This window comes from Bombus pascuorum, chromosome 12 (assembly GCF_905332965.1).
Source record: "Bombus pascuorum chromosome 12, iyBomPasc1.1, whole genome shotgun sequence".
Classification (NCBI taxonomy): domain Eukaryota; kingdom Metazoa; phylum Arthropoda; class Insecta; order Hymenoptera; family Apidae; genus Bombus; species Bombus pascuorum.
Window position 1 is genome coordinate 2,562,176 of NC_083499.1, and position 24,281 is coordinate 2,586,456.

The 24,281-nt window shown below is 38.1% G+C and overlaps 1 protein-coding gene across 1 annotated transcript in view; it reads right to left on the reverse strand.

Moving 5' to 3' along the window:
- Positions 1-24,281, reverse strand: part of LOC132912605 (neural cell adhesion molecule 1-like) — a 296,634-nt gene that overhangs the window by 18,054 nt on the left and 254,299 nt on the right. The window contains exon 6 of the mRNA XM_060970151.1: positions 202-353. Within this exon, the coding sequence (XP_060826134.1) occupies positions 202-353 (152 nt within the window). The remainder of the gene's footprint in view (positions 1-201; positions 354-24,281) is intronic.

A 24,281-nucleotide genomic window follows, 5' to 3' on the forward strand; every position in this document is an offset into this window, starting at 1 on the left:
CAACTTGAGATTTCAACGATGCTCTCTCTTCCTCCGTTTCCTTCTTCCAAACGGTTTCCCTGGACAAGTATATATTTCGATTCGCGAGATATTTCACTGATTTAAGAGACCTGACTTCGATTTACGCTCGACCAGGGAATAGCCAACTCGATCTTCGCGAACGTTCCATACTGTTTTACTTGTCTTGGTACCATTACTTACAGTCTCCTTGGTCTCTACCAAACGCTGATCGTTCCTCCACCAGGTTACCGTAGCCGGTGGCCTGGAGCCGGAAGTGGTGCATACCAGCTCGTACCTCTTGCCCGCCGACAACGGCTGGTTCGACCCGATTATCTTCACTTCCAACGGGGGAACTGCAAGTACGGTCGTTTGCACGGTATTAGTATCGTAAGAAGTGTATTTCACGCAAGAAGAAGATAATGGCTGGTTTTGCATCCTTTATGAGTATAGTAATTGGGAAAATGTTTGGTTGGAAATGTTCAGTTTGAATTTTCGCGTTGATTTGTTTTAGTCTTAGCAGAAGACCGAACAATTGAATGGGCAAGATAATAGTTTTGTAAGCTGTATGATTAGGTTTAAGTTTAGTATAAGTTTCTTAAATATAAGTCGGTTTTGTCTTTTATATCGTATATTGAATAGCCAGAGAAAATTTTTAATTGGAAATATTCAAATCGATAGATGAGTTAAATGTATTTTATATATTGAACAATTGGGAAAAATATTTATTTACAAGTTGTTCAGGTCGGAGTTTTGGATTAATTTGTTTCAACGGATGTGGAATTACGTATGAAGGATGATTTAGATTAGTGAGATAAATTTCGGTTACTGGGTCACCTGAAAGAGTGGAAAACTAGAGCGGAACACGGTGTCTCCGCTGAGCGTAGAAGAGGAATGGGACAGTATCTTATCAGACGGAAGGAGTAGAAATGGTGGCTGGCCAGCCGAGTAGAATAGGACTGCGTGTGAACAGGTAGTAGAATAGGATTGTGTTTGGGTTACACGAACAGCGGGAGTGTACTTGGACGGACAAGTAGAATAGGATAGCAGGTGGTCAGACAAGCTGAATAATCGCTTGGATTATCACTGATAATTAATTCTCGTTTAATCTTCTACGAACAGTATTCGAAGAAATTGGTAATTTTTCGCTTTAAAAATAGGTAACGCGATTCAAATAGTTCGTTCCAAGTTCCTGGTATATTTATACTGGACTCCCTACTCGCATTATGGTTGTTTTTTTACACGGATAATCGTTTGCTTTATCAAGTCCGAAGCATCGATTTTTCTTTCCCCTCGTTGTCCTTTATTATTTTTTCTCAGCTTTGAGCGGCTTTATTATGCTCTAGATACAATGTGAAACGCCAGTTCAGATACAGTTGGATAACGTAATAACTCAATTTAAGCTTAATCAATCTCCTCTTGTTACGTTGTACTTATTATACGTACAAATCGTGTAACAGCACGCTAACATCTTTAAAGTCAGTGAAATTAAAATAACTCGTAATTCATTTCAACGTGAAAGTTCAGAAAAGTACTTCTCTCTCTTTTGTTTCGCATATACACGTATCGCCATAATAAAAGAGAGTAAATCGTTGAAACAATTCCATTGTATATACAAAACAGGTCTATTTTCCATACGACACGTAATCAGAGCGAATTTGAAAGGAAATTTCACCCAGCGCGGCGCAACAAAAAATCTGTTCACGTCACGACAGATTGAAATTATATAATTCCACACGCGTTGGTAAAGAACGCGACTCGACGAACACTGCTCGAAACGGACGGGAAAAAGATCTGTAATTAATCCTCGTTCCATTATGTCCTCACATAATTGAACGATAACGGCTGTGCGCCGAGATTTAAGTATCCTTCTGCCACTCTCTTTTTTTCTTTTTTTCTCTTCCCTTTTTCTTTCTCTGTTTCTTTCCTCTTTTCTTTCTCGTGCGCGTCGCTAGAAGCGTATCTATAGTCAACAGCGCGACAAATTGACGTTGATAAATTTTCTTTGTTATAAAGCGATACGTCATTGGTGCCAGGTCGCGCAGACTTGATCTTCGCTTATTAAATTATTCAGAATTAGTCAGGAAGTTCTTTGTCCTCGAAATTCTCTTTACCCGTATATCCAAGTCTTTCGTTTGTTGGAAACAACGATATGGTGCTCTTGGATTTGCGCGCGAGAACCATCGCTTTGATCGTTCCTCGATGCGATCGAATCACTTGTTAACGAAAGGAAACTTTTCATCGTAAAACATAAAATAAGACTATGATTACATACGTTTCTTAGGATGTGTTTTCAGTACATTGTAGAACACTCTATATGTATATATATAAAAAAGAGAGAGAAATACTTTTCTGAACTTTCACGTTGAAATGAATTCCGAATTATTTTAATTTCACTGACTTTAAAGATGTTAGCTTGCTGTTACATTTGTACGTATAATATATATATGTCGGAGATGAAAGGACACCGCCCCCCCTCCCGTTGGAATTACTTGGAAAACCCCCAATACCGTAGCCTTTACAAAATAACCTAAACACAATTGTTCAAGATTTGAGATAAGAGATACGACTTAACAGTAAATATTCCAACGGCCCCGTGGCTCGTCACACACAGACCCTATTCTTCGGGCAAGATGATCGTCAGATGTCGATGCATTCACAGTATATGTCCAGCTAGCCTGAGGACCTGCTATAAATCTTAGGATTTAGTTAACTAAGATTCTTCAAATTGACAAACAGTCTTTATTCTATCAGCCCGTAAATCTGTCACCTATTACGGGAAGATACGGGAGATCTGCTTTCCTCACGTACGACGCTTCCCGCTAGGAACTCTCTCTCAAGGGCGGCTAGCACCCTTTTCTAATCACCAACATAGAAATTAACCAATTAACAGCAACGTCCATTTTCCTCACCTTCCGAGCGGAGGCTTTCTTCGACGAATCCGATGATCTCGTGCCCTTAGTCACACCCCATCATAGTTTTCCTCAGCAGCGTCTTCGTGATGGAAAGTCATTCCATTTTTTGCAGTCTCATTAATCAGTTATCTAGTGTATTGTACGATCGGTGAATAATCTACGTTTCAATAAAGAGCCAGTCAAGTAATCCTTGTATTGCGAGAAGTAAGTCGAGTCCGACTTAGACTTTGGAGCAAAGTACATCTGTTATCCCGTTGACCGCGGATTCGTTATCGAACCTAAGGTCATTGTCATTAGTGTCTAATTACCGCGGCCACTTGCCAATCTTGTAACATCCATACTTGTGTTAATAAACGCTACTTCGATTATATGACAACGATGAATAATTCCGGTGAAGATTCATTTCACACCCCTAACCCAAGTCTTAACGACCACCCGATATATATATATATATATATATATATATATCTCCATAAATCAATAAGCCAAGTCATTCTACTGCCTTGTTATTTCCTGCAGTTAGCCTTAAGGTAGAAATAAATGTAAGAACAGCTTCGAATGCTTATGTTTCAATTTCAATTTAGTTTTAATAAGCAGGAATTTTAATGTTTCAACAATAAGGGAGATCTTAACGTATGATCGAAACGAAACATTATGTATACTGACGATAATTGTTTCGTATCTTCCTTAAACTCGTGTGATGTCCAGCTCGTCAGAAATGTCATAAAGCGGAAAACAGGCCGTCCACGACTTTCCGTGCAGATACTCTATCTGTTCGCGTGGAAACGTATACATTGACAAAGCGGGGAAATCGAGACGTATAACGGCTATTGTTCCACTAAAACGTCGTTGCTGTGGCCGAAGCCGTTGTCCTCGACAGAGGCGAGGAAATTCGTTTTACGCAGCGGCCCGTATCGTGGTCGTTTCGTGACATTTCGTATTCAACTTTTCCTTTTGTAGCTTCGAGGCCATTGTGTGCTTGAGTGAGTTCTCCTCGCGAGACGCCTGCACGCAGAAAACACACCTCTTTATCGGTAACGGGTAAAGGACGCTCTTCTGGTATTTTCTTGTGCCACGAATTCTTTTAAAACATCGAGATTTCGAATTTACCGAATCTTTCTTATTCTTATATCCACGAGAAAAATAAAATAAGCTTTTTATAAAATCGTGTTATTTTAGAAAAGCAGAGATGTACGATAACTTGGAAAGGAAGAGCTATCGAACGAGCTCGAAAGTAGTTGAATCTTATACGAAACCAAAAGCTTCATGTTCGTAGGTTCACTTCATTCGTTTATAGGATTCGGAATTGTCCCTTTCCGAAACGATAAAGTCTCATGAAGGTCTTACGAGTTCTCTCTCAGAGTTCCTTAATGCAGTCCCTCGAGATGCCCTTCCTTGGAGATATTAATTTATCGGGGTCGAGACGTCCACTGAGTCGTGAAATAAGTTCTAATACAGCATACTGTTTCTGTTAATCTTTTCCTTTTATGATAAATATGAATACAAAGATAGTAGACTAAATAAGGATAAAGATAATTGGCTATTTCGATTATTATCCTTAGCAAACGAACAAAAATCCAACGATCTAATAATCTTACTAATAATAATTTAAGAACTTTTCTGGCAGCAATTTTCTCTCAATAATTTTGTTTGTTTATAGCGATCTAAAGATTTCTTGTCGATAATTTTTTTATCGTAATCCAAGAATGTTTCTTAACGATAATCTTGTTCATAGCGATCGAAGAATTCTTCTGATAATAACTTCGATTATAACGATCGAAGAATTTTCTGTCAATAATTTTGTTTATCGCGATTCAAGAATTCGTTTGACGACAATCTCAATGATAATGGTCCAAGAATTTTTCTCTTAATGATGTATTCTAATAATATACAAAATTGAAAAGTCATTATTAATTTCGCACATTCGTAATATCATAAATAATATTCAGGAAATAATAGTTTGAATCGTTTGGTATACGAAAGAATGGGACGAAGATAGTAGCCAGCGGTGTTTAAAAGAGCCATAAGGTGTTCCTAAAGCGACTTCCGGCATGCCTCCGTCAATATTGAATTTCCCTGTGATTACATAATAAAGTAAACATCGTTTCAACCCTTTTAGCTGGCGCTATCGACCGTCGCTCGAATTAGCCCGATGCAAGTCATGTAAATTAGCCACGTCCGCAACCCAGAAGGGACGCAAGCCTACTCCCTTGACCGTTGTCGCTGACAGAATGGAATATTTGAAATATCAGCTGGTCGATCCAGCTGTGTCGCGTCACATTCGTGCGGTTAACCAAACTCCTTTTTGTTTGGCTAACTCTCTCAGCCACCGCCTGATAGTCACTTGAGGATCACCAAAGCGCTCGTTCTTCGTTCAACAACGATGGAAACGTGAAATATGAATGTTTGTCTATTAGAGCAAATGACGATGAAACGTATCATACATTTTTTGCAATTTGGACATGATGAATTCATCTTACTATATCTCGCATCTCTAAAGAAACATATTAATATTTTTCTTTTGACCTTACCTATCGAGATTAAACAAAAAAATATATGTACAATACATATATAACATCTAAAGTAAAGCGCTGATTATGGTATTTCGTAATTATGAAAATATGAAATCGCATCCGCAGTCCAGTAACATATACGTGATACCTATTCTGTTGCAACTGCGAATTCGTATGTTTGTACCGTAAAAAGTGTTTGAAATCTTATGTAAAGATCTTACGTAAAGATTGAACGAGCGAAAATACGAAGAGATAAAACGAAAATATAGATAAACAAGTGGAAAGTGTAGACAAAGGAGCCTCGGATATAAACGAACAAACTAGAAATGTAAATAAATGTTGAATATCCCTTGCTTGTCTGGCGAGGCAACGTCATATTCTACTAGCCTGGCAGGACACTGATTTGTACCACTTGCATATCGAGATACGAGCCATATAAAGATTATTCGTTTGATTTCTAAGAAAATCAAACTTCAAACGTGTATTTCTAACAGTAAAATTAATAAATTTTCCTGACTTCATTCGGAGGATGGCGTAATCTTCATTTATAAATTTTCTTTCGATTTAAAAAGTTTCTTTATATCAAAATTCTTTTTAGTAAGATAGAAGGAATTTTTCCAAACACTTAAATAATGAATTGTGTCTATTCTGATGTATTTTACCTTCTGACTTATAATAGTTGAGCGTAGTGCATCAACTAAAGTCTTATTAAAATGAATATTTTCCAGTATCCGTGACAAATTTGTGAAATATACGATGATGGAAGATTAAAAACGCTGCATTTTGCGATTGAGGCTCATTGTGGCAAAAGGGACACTCTGTTAACTTTAGCAGGACACGGCCATCCATTCTCATCCGTAATCTCGAACCAACGCTCCAGGGAGTAACGAATGAAATCACTCAATCTCTTCCAGATTTGAATCTCTGCTTAATTCGAAGACATTGATAAGAAGCATCAAGAACATCGAAATAACTTTCATCGTCGCAATAATATTAATTTCAGCTTTAAATAATTTCTCATTGTCGCTCAGTTAAAGAAGCGAATTCTACAATAAAGTGTCCACAGTATAAAATAATCGCTGGTTCTAAAATCCAGATAATTCGGAGATGAATATTCCAGGACCAGCAATTTATTGAAATACAAATTATAACTATAGAGACCACCTCGCCATTGAGTACAGTTATTATTATTTAATACCTATTTGATAACATATTAGTTAATATCCATTTGACAGGATTAAAACGAAAAATTGATGGAAACATTCGTAGAACACACGTAGTATCGTTTTTAATAAAATTTAATGAAACAAAGAGCCGAACGCATTTCATCCTGTTTGAAGTGTGGTTGATGACACACAAAAATCCGTTTGTGTTTCAGTAAAATAAACGAGAATGTGAATTTTATGAAAAGGTCGGTCAAGTGTTGAAAGTGCAAAGTGCAGCTTTCACACGACGCAATTTTTTCGAGTGTTAAAAATTGTTATTACTTGTTACGTCCGGTGACTCTTTACGTAACCCAGAATCCATCCCTCGGTCGAGGCAGCCACTAGCTGTGGAAATATAATTAGTCGGATCGCAATAATCCTAAGGAAGTGTCATAAAACTAAGCATTTGTATTTTACTGTTAGGACCCTTAATTGTTATAAAATATGTTTAAGTCGAGACGTTCCTTATCGTTATTGCTCCATCAGATAAAAAATGGGAAGGTCGGGTTTTCCCATGATCGACGGTCATTTCCACTCCTAAGTGACCGGTGGTGGGGCGACCAACACCCAGCAATAGTTTTCCTCTACGACAGCATCGTCACCGAACTTTATTGGTTTATCATCCTTAGATCAGTCAACATTTCTTGACTGATTTTCCACCCTTAGATCAGTCATCTATTTAACTGATATCTATACGCACCGAACGTAACTGTCTATGTTCATAAAGTTGTTGGAATAAAGTGTACATTGTAACCTGTTACTTCAGTGTTATAATCAGTTCAACCACCTCTATTATCCTAAACGAAATGGGGGATCGATTATTTCGTGGCGTCGATGATCTAATCGTAACGGGAATTTATGACTCTCGTTGACGCGATCTACAGCGAACGCGTCTCTCCGCGAACGGTCGAACATTACTTTTCCCCCCCCTCCTTTTCTATATCTGTATTCTCTTTTTCTGCGGTTTTCCGTCTCTTTGGTATTATTTTATTCGAACAATCTCGATTGACCCCACCGTCGCGAGCCATTTAAATTTAATCAGCCGGTTCTCTTCTTTTCCGCTTTGTCACTGAGTGATGCTACAGCCACTGTTGCGACTGCTTCGGTGCTCTCGTTGCGGTTTGTCCGAGTTACGAGCCCAAAATAAATTTAATACCGCAATTTCGGTTGCTCGTGCACGCTCGTCGCGTTAACGCGACCGTGCTCGTTGAAATGTAGATACTCTTTGAAATACGAGATTCCGCTGTATTGTAGTTGTTTAAGTACGTGCGCTATGGTTTCGCAACAGAAGCCCTCACGTTCCATTTCGCATCATTCCGAAACTGCGATGCTTCAGTTTTTCATTTACATCCACGTGCCGCTTGTTACTGTCCTTTAAATATTACGTTCTTTTATTTTACGCTAAATGGAATTTATAACTTGCATACTTTCAATGAAAATTTGTGAATTTATTATGTCGAAGTTTATTACACTTAAAAAGAACTCTGATTTGATGAAATCCCCCGGATCCCCGAATCCCCGGAGAGCGCTTTGTCTTAAACAAAGAAAACAATTGGTAAGGGATCGTGAACGTTGACACAGCTTCTGAAAGATGAAAGAAAATCAGCGGCGATGTACAAGTGCTGTCGATCCTGAGGCCTGTAATGTGTCTCGTGAATGTTGGACATCGCGAGAATGAGCACTTGGATTAAGTGGTGGTCGCAAGTCAAGTCGCGAACGGGGTTCTTTTCGAGACAAAAGGAAATCGGATGAAAGCCGTGGCTAACAACTGCTGTAGAAGTTGCCGAGCTTAAGGCAATAGAATGAAAATGCTATTTAGTTCGTCGAACTGCGTGGTCAGGCAAGTTATTGTACGACGAAATTCGTATATGGAGAGGATATTAGGGAGATTTCGAGATTACGATGTTCCTATACGATAATCCTATGAAGGATTAAAATTAATCGTAGAATATATTTTAATTCATATTAGAGAGTTTTCACGAGGATACATTACGGTAGAAAAATATTTGTAAGCTTTGAGGCTTGGGATTCTCGCATGTCCAGAAAAATTATTTCAAAGAGAATTGACGGTGTTTGTGAAATATGTCTCTTTTGCTTGAAAAAGGCCTGTTACTTAAGTTGTTAAGATCGATCGAAAAAATAAAGATAAAATTTGCAAAAATCGACCGAGTTACGTAAGAACGTAGATGAAGTATCCTGACTTTATTCATCGAAGTCAGTTTCTGTCGATTTAGAGGCACCAGAATAGAATTTTTCAATAGAGTCGACTAGAAAAGTGGCCCGTTGAAAAGGACCCCTTCTTGTTAAAAGTTCGATCGAGTTTTTCACTGTATAGGTCCATCAGCATACGATCTATAAAAAGAAGCAAAAGTCGTGTTCGAATAGGGGATCAGAAAGTATTCAGTCACGATAGTTGATGGACGAGCTTGCTACGTGTATAGGCACCTGTTAGCACATCAGAATCATCAAGGGCATATGCTTCCGATAGATGTTGGGTCAAAGTCCTAAATCAGGTGTACAAACGTGTTGAGAGCTTTAGATCATTGTATATCTTACTCTGGATCTTTGCCTATTTGTCGTTCTTTTTACTTAATACGAGATAAAGGAGAGATATCACAGAAGTATAACCGATATTTTTAATTTTACAATCTCAGGATGATCTCGAAATAATTTTTTGGATAGTACAATATTGTGTCCTTCAATATTTATCTACGATCCCTTCTTTCTACGATGGTATCGCAATTTTCGATTGGCAAAGAAGCGATTATGGATCGCGGAGTGGATAGAACGTTGAACAAACAAGCGTGTCGTTTTCACTGGACGACCAGCTCGTTGGTTAATCCATGATCGAGCGAACGGGATTTATCACGTACATTACGCAAACATTATCAGAGGATTCACAAAAAAAAGATCAACTGCATTTCGGAGATTCGTGAAACCGCGGAAGCGGATTTTCTTCGTCACTGGCAAAGACATCGTGTACTACGTCACGAGGGATCAAACTGTGCTCTAGTTTTTCCTATAGTTTCCCTGCAGAAACCCAGGCTTCTTGCTGGAGGCTCGTTCGATAATACATCGGTGTATACGTAAGCTTAAATACACGTAACAAGAATAGACAAGACGATTGCGATGTTACAGGATGAGACGATATTTTTTAAATTTTTGTTACTTCCTTTTGTCGCTTTTTTTCCATCGATTATTTATTCCATCACGCAAACACAATTGTTCTATGCCAAAGAAAAGTAACCTTGTTTCAATGCTTCAATGTAGATATAATGGCTCGTAAAATATTCGTGAAGTTATTTACTGCAGGAATATATACACTTGGACGACAGTCCATTATATTAATAAGCCTTAATATTTAATTGAACCATCTGTGACACTTATTATATATTTAAAATGATTGCTCATGCTGTATACTAATTTTGTATTAAATATATATTTCCAATAAGCGACTTGTATCTGCCACATACATTTTCAGACTTGTGTCTTATCAGCAGTAATAAAATTTCGAAATTTTTTATATAACACACACATCGTATGCGCATAAAACTTTTCTATGATAAATACTCAACTCAAGAGCAACGAAGCATCGAACAAAACTTCCCATTTCATTTCTTTCGTGCGAAGACACGCACACAATACACAGAGAAACGAAAGCACAAAGTAAACGGGAGATATACAAACGGTTTTGTTTGAACCACACAGTGGCATTTCCTTTCATCGAAGGATCTTAGTCTTCGGTCGGGTTTCTGTTCTGGCAGGGAAATTTGCGAGGGTGAAAAGGGCCGTCGATAGGTGTTCCGTAGCCCGAGGCTCGCCAGGTATTTTCGTTCTCCTGTCCCATGCATGCACGTGTAGGCGACTGTATAGGGAGCGGTTTCTTCCCTTGGACGATGTAGTACCGATCCTAGACTTTCTGTCGCCCGGGGCTAAATACTCTTTCGTCCGCACGGTTTCTAGCCAGCACGGCCCGTAGCTGGCGTTTTCGTCGTGGGAAATTTAGGCCAACCTCCAACCAGCCTGTCTATTCAACCGTTTGCAACCTCTGTATTCGAGAGAACTCGGTTGATGACCGAGAAGATGCGTTTTAAGGATTACATCGTGGCGGATCGGGGACAAAGCTGACGTTATTTCGTGCGTTTCTTTATTGTGATACTTGCAATGGAGGGTCTGGAACCAGTTTTTTGATTATATAAATATTTTGTTAATTCTAAAATTAATTCAGAATTAACGTTATTAGGTAGACTATTAGGTACGACGTTATTAGGAAATTGAAAGGTGCGAAAATGTATAGAATATCAAAAATAATACTTTCTATAATGCATAGTAGGACAAAGAATTTAGTACCTAGGTTTTTTACATCTTTTTAGTTATATTCATAAAAATACGAATTTGTATTAATATAGTTAGCGTCTAGTCGTAGATACGAATGTACCGTTTCTTTCATTATAATAGATTTTTTTTTACCAAACAGTATTCTAAGCTGACGTCTTTCTACTTTTGTAGATTCTGTGAAACAGAAGCATAGTGATTACAAACTTTTTTTTAAACAGAATTTTAAATGCAAACTGTTTTTGTACGAATAGGTATCGATTTAACGTACGTCGAATGTTAGGTCTGGTCGAAATACCAGAAGATAGCGTAAACGTCATGGATAAAATGGCACGGCGTTTCTGTATGCAAAATTTGTACGTAAAAGAATACTTAATGCGACCGTGGATATTCTGCATCAGTTCTTGGAAAGAGACTGGGGTGGAACACTTTCGAGAATTGCTGCGTCGTAAGTCTTGAGTAAGATGTTAAGCTAAGGCGGATGGAAAGTGAGAGAAAGAAGAGTCTGTTCTTGGAATTTCATTGGTGTACTTCTCATTATACTTTCATCAGCATTGAATTTTTGGCTTATGGTATGTTTTTTTTGTGGCCTTGTTCCGGAACAATGGTGTGCAATATTTTCCTACATTTTTATGAAATGAAAGTTAGTACATATGGTTCTTTCTGTTACATACTGAAATAAGTTTTCACGATCGAGACCGGTGACTTTGAACAAAACTCTTCCGAATGATGGAAAACTTTTACAAGTTTATAATAAAAAATAAGTGAAATTGATTAATGTAGGAATAAAGAAAAAGCCCATTTTAGATCATTTTTATTGAAAAACATGTCATGAAATATAGTGTATATGTAATGTAATGATACTTATTTCAAGAATGAGAAAATTATATAACATGTATGTATCAAAAGTATGAATCAAAAGTATAAACATTATTTATACTTACAAGGCAGAACAGACACACATACATACAAAATATAAAAATTTTCTAAAATATGAAAATTTATACGTATAGTTAAATAAAAAAAATTTGTTAAAGTAATATAAATCATAAATAATACTTATGGTAATTCTTGAAACACTCTCTCAAACATAAATCTGAATTATATCTACAATCACTGCAAAAATAATTAATACCTATATTATGATGTTTCTGACTGTTGTCTGAGAATTAATTGAAATTACTAATGACATGCAGGTGTTGTCGGTCATTACGACGAGATACTGCATGGTATATATGCTATATCATTGGTCTTCAATGTGTTAAGCGATATTTATTTTTATTGTTATATGTTCTTTAACTTCACTTACGATTCACACGAATTGATCCATATTAACTCAAATGTAAAAAGTTATATGAAACACAGAATTACTGAAAAACATAAATAAAGCAATTTACATATTGCTTTGTCGAGATACAAAAATTGTATTAAAATAGTAGATGTGTCATAAAATTTAATTATTCAAAACAGGGACAAGAAAGAAATTACAAGATTCAAGAAAAAAGACAGCCTTTCATAGTGTTATAAATACTCCAAACTCTCCAAACTTCTTCAGAAAATTTGTACAATCCAATTGGTCAAGAAATAGTGATAAGAACTAATAAGCAACTATTCTAAAGTTAAACCTACTGTGACCTTAAAAATATTCGATTCCTAAAAATATTAATCAAATTTTTTTACGACTTCAATTTTAAAAAAGTATTCTACATTTACAAAAACGATATAAAACTTTCTCTCCAGTTTCTCCGGAGGCTGGTTTACATTCTAGATGAAACCGCGAGGCAATTGTCTTGTTGTCATTTCGAGACTGGATATATCACGGGAGATACCAAATTACCATACTCTCGGATGCTATATGTGTGTCTCAGAGTTGAACGGAGTGTTGCAGGGAATCATTAATTCGATGCCTCTGGCTGCTGGCATAAGCTGAACGGTGTTAGGTTCCCGAATATCGGGGGCTGTAACCTTGCCGCCGTTGGAACGACGATTGAGAACGTTGAAAGGGACGCGGAGACAGACAGAGAATATCCCGCGAGATTCGACGGATTGAATTGCAAAGCGAATGAAAACCAAACTCTGTGAATAAAGAGCCACCGATGGGCGGAATCGCGGCGGCGTTACACCACGGTGTCTACGTTCCCATCTTCTCTGGATTTTTCCTGCTTTTTGCCACTCTTTTCCTAGAGATAGCACGTTCCTTTATACCTAAAATATCATACGACAAAAATTGTCGAAGATATACGTACATCCACACATTCTTTCGGAACTGAGGGAAGTGGTTTATTGTGTTTCTTATCGCGAAGTTGAGGATACAAAACAGCGTATGTCGACAAATATAAGCCAACTATGTGACATATTCTTTCTTGTCTGTACAGTAACGTAAAAAGGTGAGAAATATTTTATGAGAGAGGTCAAAATATCAGGATACGAATTTATGATCTACTAGTTTTCTAGTCCATAGGCTCACTCACGATCTTTGACCATCTTCAAATTAACATTGTTCTTCCTCTCCGGTGTAAGTTATTCTATTGTTCTTTTGTGTTATACTTCCACAACAGAACCTTCTACGAAAGAATCTAAGATGGAAGAGTTAACTAAACTTCTCCTAAATGTTCGTGTACTCAACATACACACGCGTATAGGTTTTCACGAAGATAGTCGAGCATTTACAGAAACTTTTTACGAACATATTACGTGTATTACACGAAACAATTTGAAATTTTATTGGCACTACATTTCCATATTGTTTTCACATGTTTCTGATATACTCAGTACGATTCTGTCTCCTCGCTCTCCTAATGGAATTGTAAAATGTATCCCGAAAATTTTTCTATGGTAACTGTTTGAATACCTTCACGAGCCACTGTATACTCATCAAAAGATTCAATTTATACACCTGTATTGCTACCAAGTAGCCCATCTGATTCAACTTTGATCAAGTGCAGCCGTCGTTTTCCAAAGCACGTCTCGTTACTCTCCATCTAACCTTCTATGCAAACTGTTGGAATTCTTTCCTTCGCTTACAGACTCTCGAAGCATTCTAACCGAGCGTTTCGAAAGGAGGAACGTGACGAAACATCGTGCCTAGTCGTACGTTGCAGCGTACGTCTAGGGCGAACGTGAGGCGCTTCAGTATAGGGAAAGCTAAGGGAGAGGAAGCGGATACGCGGCTGCAACCGGCAAGATTTTCGACGAACGTTAATCGGCCGTGAGAACCATTCAGATCCCGGAGTGGCTGCAGACTCGCGAGAACGTCTCTCTCGAGCCGGGTAATTGATCGGCGGGATCCAATTTCGCCCGGCATAATGAAATTCAGCGGAGAAAACGGGACGGTTCTCCTCGTCTTATAATCGTTCTTATTCCATTTTCGCGCGAATTTCTGGAGCTCCCCCGACCCACATATCCAGCTGGAACCTTCTTCGATTTGACGAGACGCAACAAAATAGCGGGCCAATTGAAAATCTTGCCCGATTGAAACTTGCAGAATTGAAACAGTTTCTTTCCTTTCTCGGCGTTGTATTGTGTTGTGGGTAGTCTGGCGATGTTTGCACTTTTGCGGGTAAGTTGAGTGTGTAAAAGTATGGAGAATGCGTATGGAGATTACAAAAGAACTCGAGAAACCGCATGTTTCCAAGTTGTTTGATTTTGAGGCTAAATACGTACCTTTTCATCTTCTTAGGAATTGTGAAAATATCGTTTGTTTTAATGTTGAAATATCCACGATATTAAAATTTCCGAGGTCTCTACGATTTCTTAAGTGTTTCGTATTTCTTTTGAAGATTTTGTAAAAAAACGCCAATACTTGGCAAATTCAGAAGTTTCCTGTTTACAAAATTTTCCTAAATTTCTCTGCTTTCTTCGCTACGAGAATTTATACCAGAGTTTGGTAAAAATTAAGAAACGTTTCGTGTATATAAAATTGGCAAAGATCCGTTCGCGCTATACTATTGCGAAACACAATTTCGTACATCTCTATTAAACTAACTCTATGAGATAAAAAGAATTACATGTATCTACGCTTATGCCGCGAATAAATAACCAAATAAATAATCTCGCCTGCAGATGAAACTAAGCATTAAAACTGTAAAATTTGATTTGTAAACAGCGAATGTTTATCGTGGCATGCTCGAGGCAACTTGGCGATGCGCGAAATTTTCATTTCCTTACTTTAAACGAAGCCAAAACTACACTCGTACGTTGGTTCCGCGCTACCACGAGCAGAGAGTAGAAAGTCGTGGTGTCGACGAGTTGGAACGAAAAGCCACGAACCGCGAAAATTCCAGCCGGCTTACGGCGCGTCTGCGATGACCGCTCGAAACAAATAGCCGGTACCGGCATGTATAGGCGGGCTCAGGCTTCTGTAAACTGCGATAAATGGACGTACTTATGTACAGTTTAAGCGTGAATCTATTACGAGCAACCGGACCGGTATAACCGAAAACAAAGAGTCGCATAATTTCTCGGCTGGTGAATGGTTCAGCTGGTACGCTCCATTTATCCTGTATTAAAGACGAATGGCGATGGAAATCACGCGGATTAAATCTGGTTTTAATCGTTCGTCGAAGGCGAGTGTTATTGTCTTCGAATAACAAATGCCCAGGCGAAAAGTCTGCGTTTCGTTCCACGGTGAAACCGTAATGGAAAACACGAAGCAACAGACACGCAGGAACTGATAAATGTGCTTGCGTACACGGGCTGATTCATGGAGGGGTCCGAGAATTTAGGGATGCGGGTTGTTCGGAAGCTTCTAGACGAGGATGCTTAAGATTCCTTGTTGTTTATTAGATTTAGATTTATGATAGAAAAAGAAGACGAAATATCTTGCTATTTGAGGAAAAGAAGGAGCTCTGTGTTATTCCTGTAATTAAAGTTTCCGTTTAATCGCGAGGTGATTAAAGTTTCTGTTTTGTCGCGAAAAGATAAGACACGTCTGCAGGGAAAGTTGCTTAATCGAGTCAGTTTCACTTTTAGATCTTCTTCTTGTAAAACGTTGGTCGACATCTTAACTAAATTTCTAAAACAAGTATCGCTAGTTTTAAGTAAATATTTTTTCCAATCTCAACGAATTCAGTTACATCGTTGTATGCGTATTTCGAGATAATACAAGTCACGAATTATCTAACATATACAATAATTAGCAAGACAGGTTAATTGTAATAACGCGGGTTATACAAAAATGCCATCATGTAGCAATTCTGTGAGTGTATTACATGAGTTCGAATATATCTGCTTTACTAAAGTTACTGAAATAATCCTCACGTTTTACAGTTTGAATCGAATGTACTAATTAATATTCGCTATTCCTATTTACTATTTATTTATCATTTCAAACGGTCGACGAATTTTTACTATGAAACGTCAATGATACTCTCAGAAATAAGATGATGTTGTCATCACTCTTCTAAAACATCTTAACGATCTGAAAAAGAACAACACTGCACCAAAGTAGAACTCCGAAAACTCGGTATTTAAATTCCTGTATTCAAGCGCAGGCTCCATCGAGCCGGGCAAATCACACATCTCGAGCCAAGAGAGTTCGGTGCACGCGGCGAGTGTCTTTAATGGCCATCGTCTGCCTTGCGAAAGGCCGTCGAACAGTTTCTTTACGGCCGTTACCGGAACGAATCGTGTCGCAGTTGGCAAGAATGTCTCGGCAACGGGGCTTTGGAAAATCGGGTCGTACCGAAGGTCACGCTTTTGCACGAGAGGCAAGAGATACACATATATCAGGCAGGAAATCCGTGTCACCGACTGCCGCGTATCTGTGCGGCCGAAAGGCAAATAAGAAAGCTCTCGGGTCGCCATTGAGGGCGGCGATTCCTTTTTAAGCTTCGCACGGGCAGCTCGCCTGTACCACGATACCTTTCGCCGTGAAAAACACCGGAAACGTATTATTAACTCGACGAGTGCCACCAGCTCCCCTGGAACTTGTTTCCACGCTCGTCTTTTGTGATACGCGCACAGTGTCGCGCATAAAGCGACTCGATAGCTTATTTTGTTCTTCTTTCTCGCGTTTCTTTCCCCTCTTCATATTTTCTCCTTTTCAACATCTCAATTTTTTTTCTCCTTTTCCTTCTACTTCCATCTATTCTTCTTTAACACCGTAACGATCGTTTGTACGAGCCATACGGTGCACGAGATAAATGTCTCTGATTGTAAATTCTGTAGGCGGTTAATATTCCTCTGAAGCTTTAAAGCGCACGAACTCCTGCCTTGCCAAGGTGATTGTTTTAACTTCCTTACGGATAATTGTGCGCACTAGAAGAGATCTACGGTGGTAGATGCCAAAAGAGTAGGTTTTTAGGTGAACATAGCTGAAAATTCTTTCTGTCTATTGAATTTTTTAGGGCTTTTTGGTGCCTCGTGGCTGGTTTGGGCAGGGTCGTGCGAAATTGGTGTGGACTCCGAGGTAGTGCAGGATCGAGAGACAATAGAAACAGGATATCGTGTTTGTTTTTTTTCGCGGTTACGGCTAACATCGTTGAAATACCGCGTAGCCTTATGGGATAATATATTTCAGGTTTTTCGTCCTTTCTTCCTTCTTTTAGTTTCGTCCTTTTCTAAACTTTGCCCTATGATTCATGGACCTGTCCTTTGTTTCGCTATTCCCTCTAATAAACTACATTGCTTGAACCCGTTCTATCAGCACTATCTTCTCTTATTTTATATATCGTTGAATAGGCTCGTTGCTTTTGTAGATAATTGAACACCATTATGGAGTGACGAATTACGGGTTTGTTCTGCTGTGCCTTGGGTAAATCGAGGAATTTCGATGATTGATCGTTTTAATGAATACACGGTCTGACGTTCACTAACATTTAGAAATACTGTTTCACAAGGTTTAGATACAAATCTGGCAGTGATGGAATGGTTTGAAAATTCCGATCTATAGTAAACATTGAAACACAATACTCCGTCAAGCATAAATATTAGGACACCTATTACTTACATTTCTTAGAAAACTCTAATAAATTTTGCTATATTTAATAGCATACTTATGGTTACCAGTGTATATAAGATTCGATTTTTTAAAATGACAGAGTATTCGTGAGCAAGTATTCATTCAGCAAGAAGAACAAAAAAATTAATGCAAATTCCTTTGCGGTATTTTCTGTTACACGAGCTTCTCCATTCGAATAATATTCGTAACACGTCTCCGTAAGCTTCGATCCGCTCAAAAATGCCAATTACAAACGAACGTTAAACGAAATTTACAGCGTTTGAGCCGTAGGTCTTTTCGTGGTTCATTACGATATGAATCGAAGTAATTGAGAACGACTCGCAGCTTTTTGATCCGCTCCACACAAAGAAATTACCTTCTTCTCGGGTTCGCGTTTTTTTATTCTTCTTTCTTCATCGCGATACGCATAATTACTCGATAATCCAGCGTTATCGGGAATATAATTAGTTATTAGGCCACATCGCGTGTTACGATGGAATTTACTTTGTAGCCTTTCGAGGTCGCTGCCTCGACGTTCGTTTCGAGCTTCACGTACCAAACATACGAATGGCCTTCGTGTTCGTGTGAAACCTTCTTATAACCTGCAATCGCGCCATCTCAAGAATTCTATAGTATAGATCCGGTGTATCCGATAAATACTCTAGTCTTTCTGTCTTCGCTGTTTATCTGGTATATCTATTGCTCATACTTGATCATATGATATTTCAACAGTTTCTTATCGAAACCATTTTGTGGTATATCTTTCTTCATTGGTACGTATTCGTTAGCATGCAGACATAATGAAAGAATAATATCTGTCCACGGTTTAACAACCAAAAATGATCTGCAAATTGTATTAGACTTGTAGCTTTTGCTATTATTAAAATTTATGCAGCTGTTTTTGTTGTCTCTTGTTATTCGTGTATAGCAAAACTCAGAACATACATAGTACTGCACATAATTATTCATAATTAGCCGATGTACCTCTCCGATGTATGTTGTTTTCTTTGCTATTATAAAAGCTAAGCAAGGGTTTCTTGATATTATTTATGCATACAAATCCCTATTGAAATAATAAACACCGTTTTGAATATTATTGGTTAAATATAAATTATTCAAGAGAAACGTTTATCGATCATTGATTTCGTTCAAATAATAATTATAAACGGTAGTGTATATACATCATAGTGGATCGCTGGTTTTAGTGTAAAAGGGTTATCCTAGATTGAATAATGTAGAAATAGTAATACCGTTTGGAATCGCCTTGTTGAATCACCTGTTTTTAAAGTAATTGCATCTCGAGATAATAATTTTCCCAATTCTGGTCCGATTCATAAGATTCTTAATATTCCGTTTATCCCCCATCTTCATTCCCGGCGCATTATTTTTGGTGCATCTCAATTACTCGTCCAATCGATCGTTCTAAATTGAATTCGTAGCTTGCTCCGTGGAGGAGACTTCTCGTTGGGAAGAATCGCGAGGGAAATGGTGACCTCGAGCACCGGAAGCTTCAATTAAAGACAGTCTGCTCTTGAGAGTGCGATTTGTCGCGATGGGAAAATAATAGTGCTCTTTACCGCCAGCGTTATGGTAATTTAACGAGGTAACAAACTGCTTCGAGTTCATGCAAACTTTCTCTATTTTTTTCTGTGTGCTTCTTCAAAACTTCGAATCTCTCTTTATCTAGTACAGAACAGTTAGATTTATTCATCTTTAATCGGTTAAAATTATTACAGTAGTCATAGTGGCCAATTCGCAAATTTTCATAGGGATAATAACGAAACTGATCAATTTGCAAGTTTTCATTGGAATCTTATGAAATTTTGCCAATTTACGATGATGTGTACTTTCAGGAATTTCAATGATTCTCAACGTGATATATAGATAGAAGCTTTCTCTTCTGCGTTATATATTTTTTCTATATATCACCCACTTTGATTTCTTTGTTACAAACTTTAGTTTTCAGTGGTTCCAGTATTAAATAAATTTCGACTTATCGCGTACAAACAGCGATATCTAGCCAGAACCATTTGAAAAAGTTTTTACGAGTGAATGCGATAAACTACTGCGAGAACTTTAGAAGCTGGTCGTTTAAACAAATAGTCAGCCTACTACTAATAAATTTTAATGGCGTAAGCGTTGTTCAGATGGGACAACGATGTTTAAGTTGGAACCTCGCGAAATATCGAATCTCAGTGATGTTGCGGATTCATTAAGATGATTTGCCCGACATCATAGCCAGTTTAGTAGTAGAAGCGATATCATGATGCTAATCCCGACTATGTATCAGCACCGGATCTTCTCTTTAATGAAGTTTCCCGACGAGATCTCGTAATGAATTTTCACACGTGATATCGAACGGTGGACAAAAGTTTCTACAGACGAAACGAGCAGTCAATAGGAAAATGACGAATTCGATTCATCGATATCGTCGAAAATAAACTTTGTATGCAGGAAATAAATACTAGAGAATTAATAGATCGAACAAATGAAATTACGCAGTCTTCCTCTTCGCATCGTTAAACGACATATTTTCAAAAACTATCTCACGCGTTTCTAATGATCGCAACGACCGCATGTGATACAGCTATTCACTGATAATTTTCAGACGTAAGAGTCTTGAAACTATAATGGCGAATAAAGTCATAAAGATGGCTAAAGGGAACGAATGGGAAGTTTATAAGAAACTTCCTTGCTATAATAAACCTACATAATTTGACTGATAGAAACATGGAAACTTAGTCTCTATCCTTACAGTTGAGTTATTTCAACATCAATCGATTTACGACCTCGTGCATAGAATGTAAGAAAATTATTTTCACGCACATTGAACGTGCCGAAATTAGTCACAATTAGGTTATTACTACCGGCATAAATAGAGTCGTAAAGAAAATTACAAGGAACAAACAGGAAGCTCGTAAAAAGCTGGCGAATAAAGGATAGGAGCGAATGACATTGGCTACGTTATTACGAACGATATTCCACCGAGATTAGAATACCCGGTGGCATAAAGTCGCGCCACGACAATGTGAAACGCCAGTCTGGCATTTCACTTACCACTTCTGGGAATTACACGCGGTTAAATTATTTAAGTTTTGCTCGCGGATCGAGAAGCTATAGCGAAACAGAGTGATCGGAATTGCTGCGTCCTATGGAACTGATTGCTTCCGGGATGTTTAAAACTCTGAAAACTCTTGTTTAAAACGCGGTTCAAATTAAGAAGAATTTGAAACGGATCCTGAAACGTATTTTCTATATATATACAAAGTTTCTAGCGACGATACTACATAGTAATATCTGATTTGCTCGAGTTTCTCAGAAGCCAAACCGACTAGGTTCTATTTTTCCTGAAATTACAAGACATGATAAATTCGTCTGAAATCAAATGACTCATTTCCTACAATTTGTCACGATGATCGATCTAAACCAGAGCCTTTGAGATTCGAGTCACGACATCGTCGAGATCTAATTGATTCAATTCTAAAAATGGTTCTTCGTGTTTTAATGTCATTACCATTTCGTAATGGCGCAAATGTACGAAATGACGTGCTGTACTCCTTTCATTCCAGTACTTGAAAAAAATTAGCTGATCAGCAGAGTTTCACAGTCCACCATTTGAGAGACGATAATTTGAGAACAGCGAAGCGAGAATGGTGACCGTTGGTAGGATTGAATGCCGAGAAAACGACGTAGTAGAGTCTACTACACCGGTAAGGGTCAAACTTTGTTTAAGAACTGGGTGACGTGGAACGAGGCTATCAGCCAAAACTTTGCCATTCTCCTAAATTGCGGCACGATCTCGCGGAACTTGGTACGGCCAAAGACAAGGTAATCTGGTCTAGTCATCTGTTGTGCATCGACTCTGTTCCTAGCCGAATGTTCCGCTTATCGATAGAACCCTGTTGGATCCTGTCAGAAATAATTGTTACCAGCGTCCTCGGTATTGGGTACTCAAACAACAGGGTTCGGATTGTAGCCGATTGATTGTTCGGAAGTTCGTGAATCCGTAGCAAATTCGACCATTCAGCACTTTTTAATAGAATTCCTACCGCATAAAAGGATTTTGTTGTCTCTATATTTCCCGTCAAACCATATATCTCCGCTACAAAAAAAAGTGCAAGGTAAAACTTTGCGTAACCTAGTTTAAGATCTACTTAGCCGCTAATTAGGGGCTTGAATTCAGTTGAAAGTCTTCGTTTGCCGATTTACAGGCCGAAACGTTAATTTCAAGAGATCCTATTCACTGCGGGAAGAATACATAATTCTGGATAGACCATTTAAAAAAGGATCTCCATTGTGCTCCGTTTCAAAAAATATGTGAGATTTAAAATATCTGCTCTCTCCGATCAGATTCATCGGCCATCGTTCCTTTTAACCATTCTTGAGTATCATCCTTCTTAAGTATCCTCAAACGATATGACGGTATAAACGTTATATCAGTTCTCGCTTTGTTTCCAAGAGGGTAAAGGCGAGGAGTCAGCTAGATCGGAGGTCGTTGAGTGGAAATGGTCACTTCCTGATCCGTGAACGTTATCGGGGAATATTTTAAATCATTGTATAGATAATCGAAAACCTTTCCAAAGGGGGAAAAGATGAAGCGAAAGGACGAAGGGTATCTCGGCAACCCCATGAACGTAATTCATCCTGTAATGACCACGCCCGTGGCTACCTCCTATCTCTCGCTTCCTTTACGCACAGTGGCTGGAAAATGGGTTCGGTCTTGTAAAGAATATAGGACGATCCCCCAGAGGAAGCTCCAAGGATTTCCGTCCTTGTGTACTTCCTTTCAAAAGATCTTATCGTTCATCTTGATTCCAACCTGACGCGTAAACTTATTATTTCTCGTTATGCCCTACGTTTTATTGGCTTAACCTCTGATAATTTAGATTCAAAAGATCGGTCTTGCCACCGCGGTCACGTGTCCTGAATGACGAGCGAACAAGCTTCCCATCATAACTTCTGTATTTTTTGTTCTCCGTAATATATGTGTAGGATGATTCAATTTAGGGGTTAGAATTATGGATTTAGGAGTCGGTGATAAAGTCGAGATCAGTGTTTCTGTTTTACTATTGGATTTGTCAGCAAAGTTTATGTAGGACGTCGCGAGATTTAAGAGAAACTTGACGATGTTGTATCTTTAGGAAATTGGCAAACAATACGATGATGTTATTTATTATTGTAAGTATGGTCAATTGACTGCCAGTTGTTATCTTAGCATTCGAATACAGAAGATATTTGTCTGTCGAGTAAAGTCCTCATCTACTTTGAATCACTTGACTCGGTCAAGTGTGTTCTATTTGTTTTAGAATTGCTTTAGAGACGGTGAGTCTATAATATTGGGTTGTTCGAAGAGCTCATGATGGAATTTAGGAAGAATTCGAAGGCCTCTCTTTTGTTTCGAAAATCACACACTCTGCATTAACTAATGCCAGATATTTTTTATTAATTGGTACATTTGTTGATAGCATACCTTTTTTTTATAAAAGTGCATAATGAATATGCAAGATATAATAGGCTGATTAAAAGTACTACGAACTCTCCAAACAACTCGATATTTATTGGGTTTCTGAGAATCAATCGGATCCTCAATGTTGTTCAGAGGTCGGATCGAAGTCGATCTAAACTTCGTTGCTCGCTCGGTGGAAACTTCATCTCTGCCCATCGACAAGGTATTTCGCTCGGATTCCGTAGCGTGGCACGCGAAACGCCACTAGAAAAATGGCCATTGGCTTTTCTATTATATCGATAAACATCTCGCAGCGATGGCTTGTCAATAGCAAAGCGCTATCGCAAAGACGCGCTGTAGCGTCGATGGAGTTTCATCGCGGTGAGAAATTTCATAACCCAGTTTTTCTTCCGTGAACAACCGCATCGATGTCACTTTGTTCAATAAGTTTAGTATTCGTTCGTTTGACGTGTGGTTTTAATAGGCCGACTTATAACCCGTTTGTTTATTTATTACGATCGATATTTCACGCGATCTTTCGGATTTATTATTCGCGGGATATCAAGGAGCAGAAATCAAAATGTTTTTTGTGAAAAGAGAACGACAGTGAGAAATAGGCGAAACGTCGTAAATCGGGTTTATATTGGCATTTAAATTCGTTTATTTCATAATTCTACATTCCTTCGCTGTATTCTTGATTTATTTGAAAGATTAATTCATTTTCTTACTAATTGGTTTAATGTTGCAATCAAAGGCATCGGATATTTAATTATTACGAATTAATCCTTTGTTCATGTATTTACATCCTAATTACCAAATTCTAATCGTTATTTTGAGAGCTTCGGACCTTTACAAAAAAATTTTTTTAGTTTTATGATTACCAGTCATTTCTGATATATTGTCTTTGTTACACTCTTAAACTAAATGTCT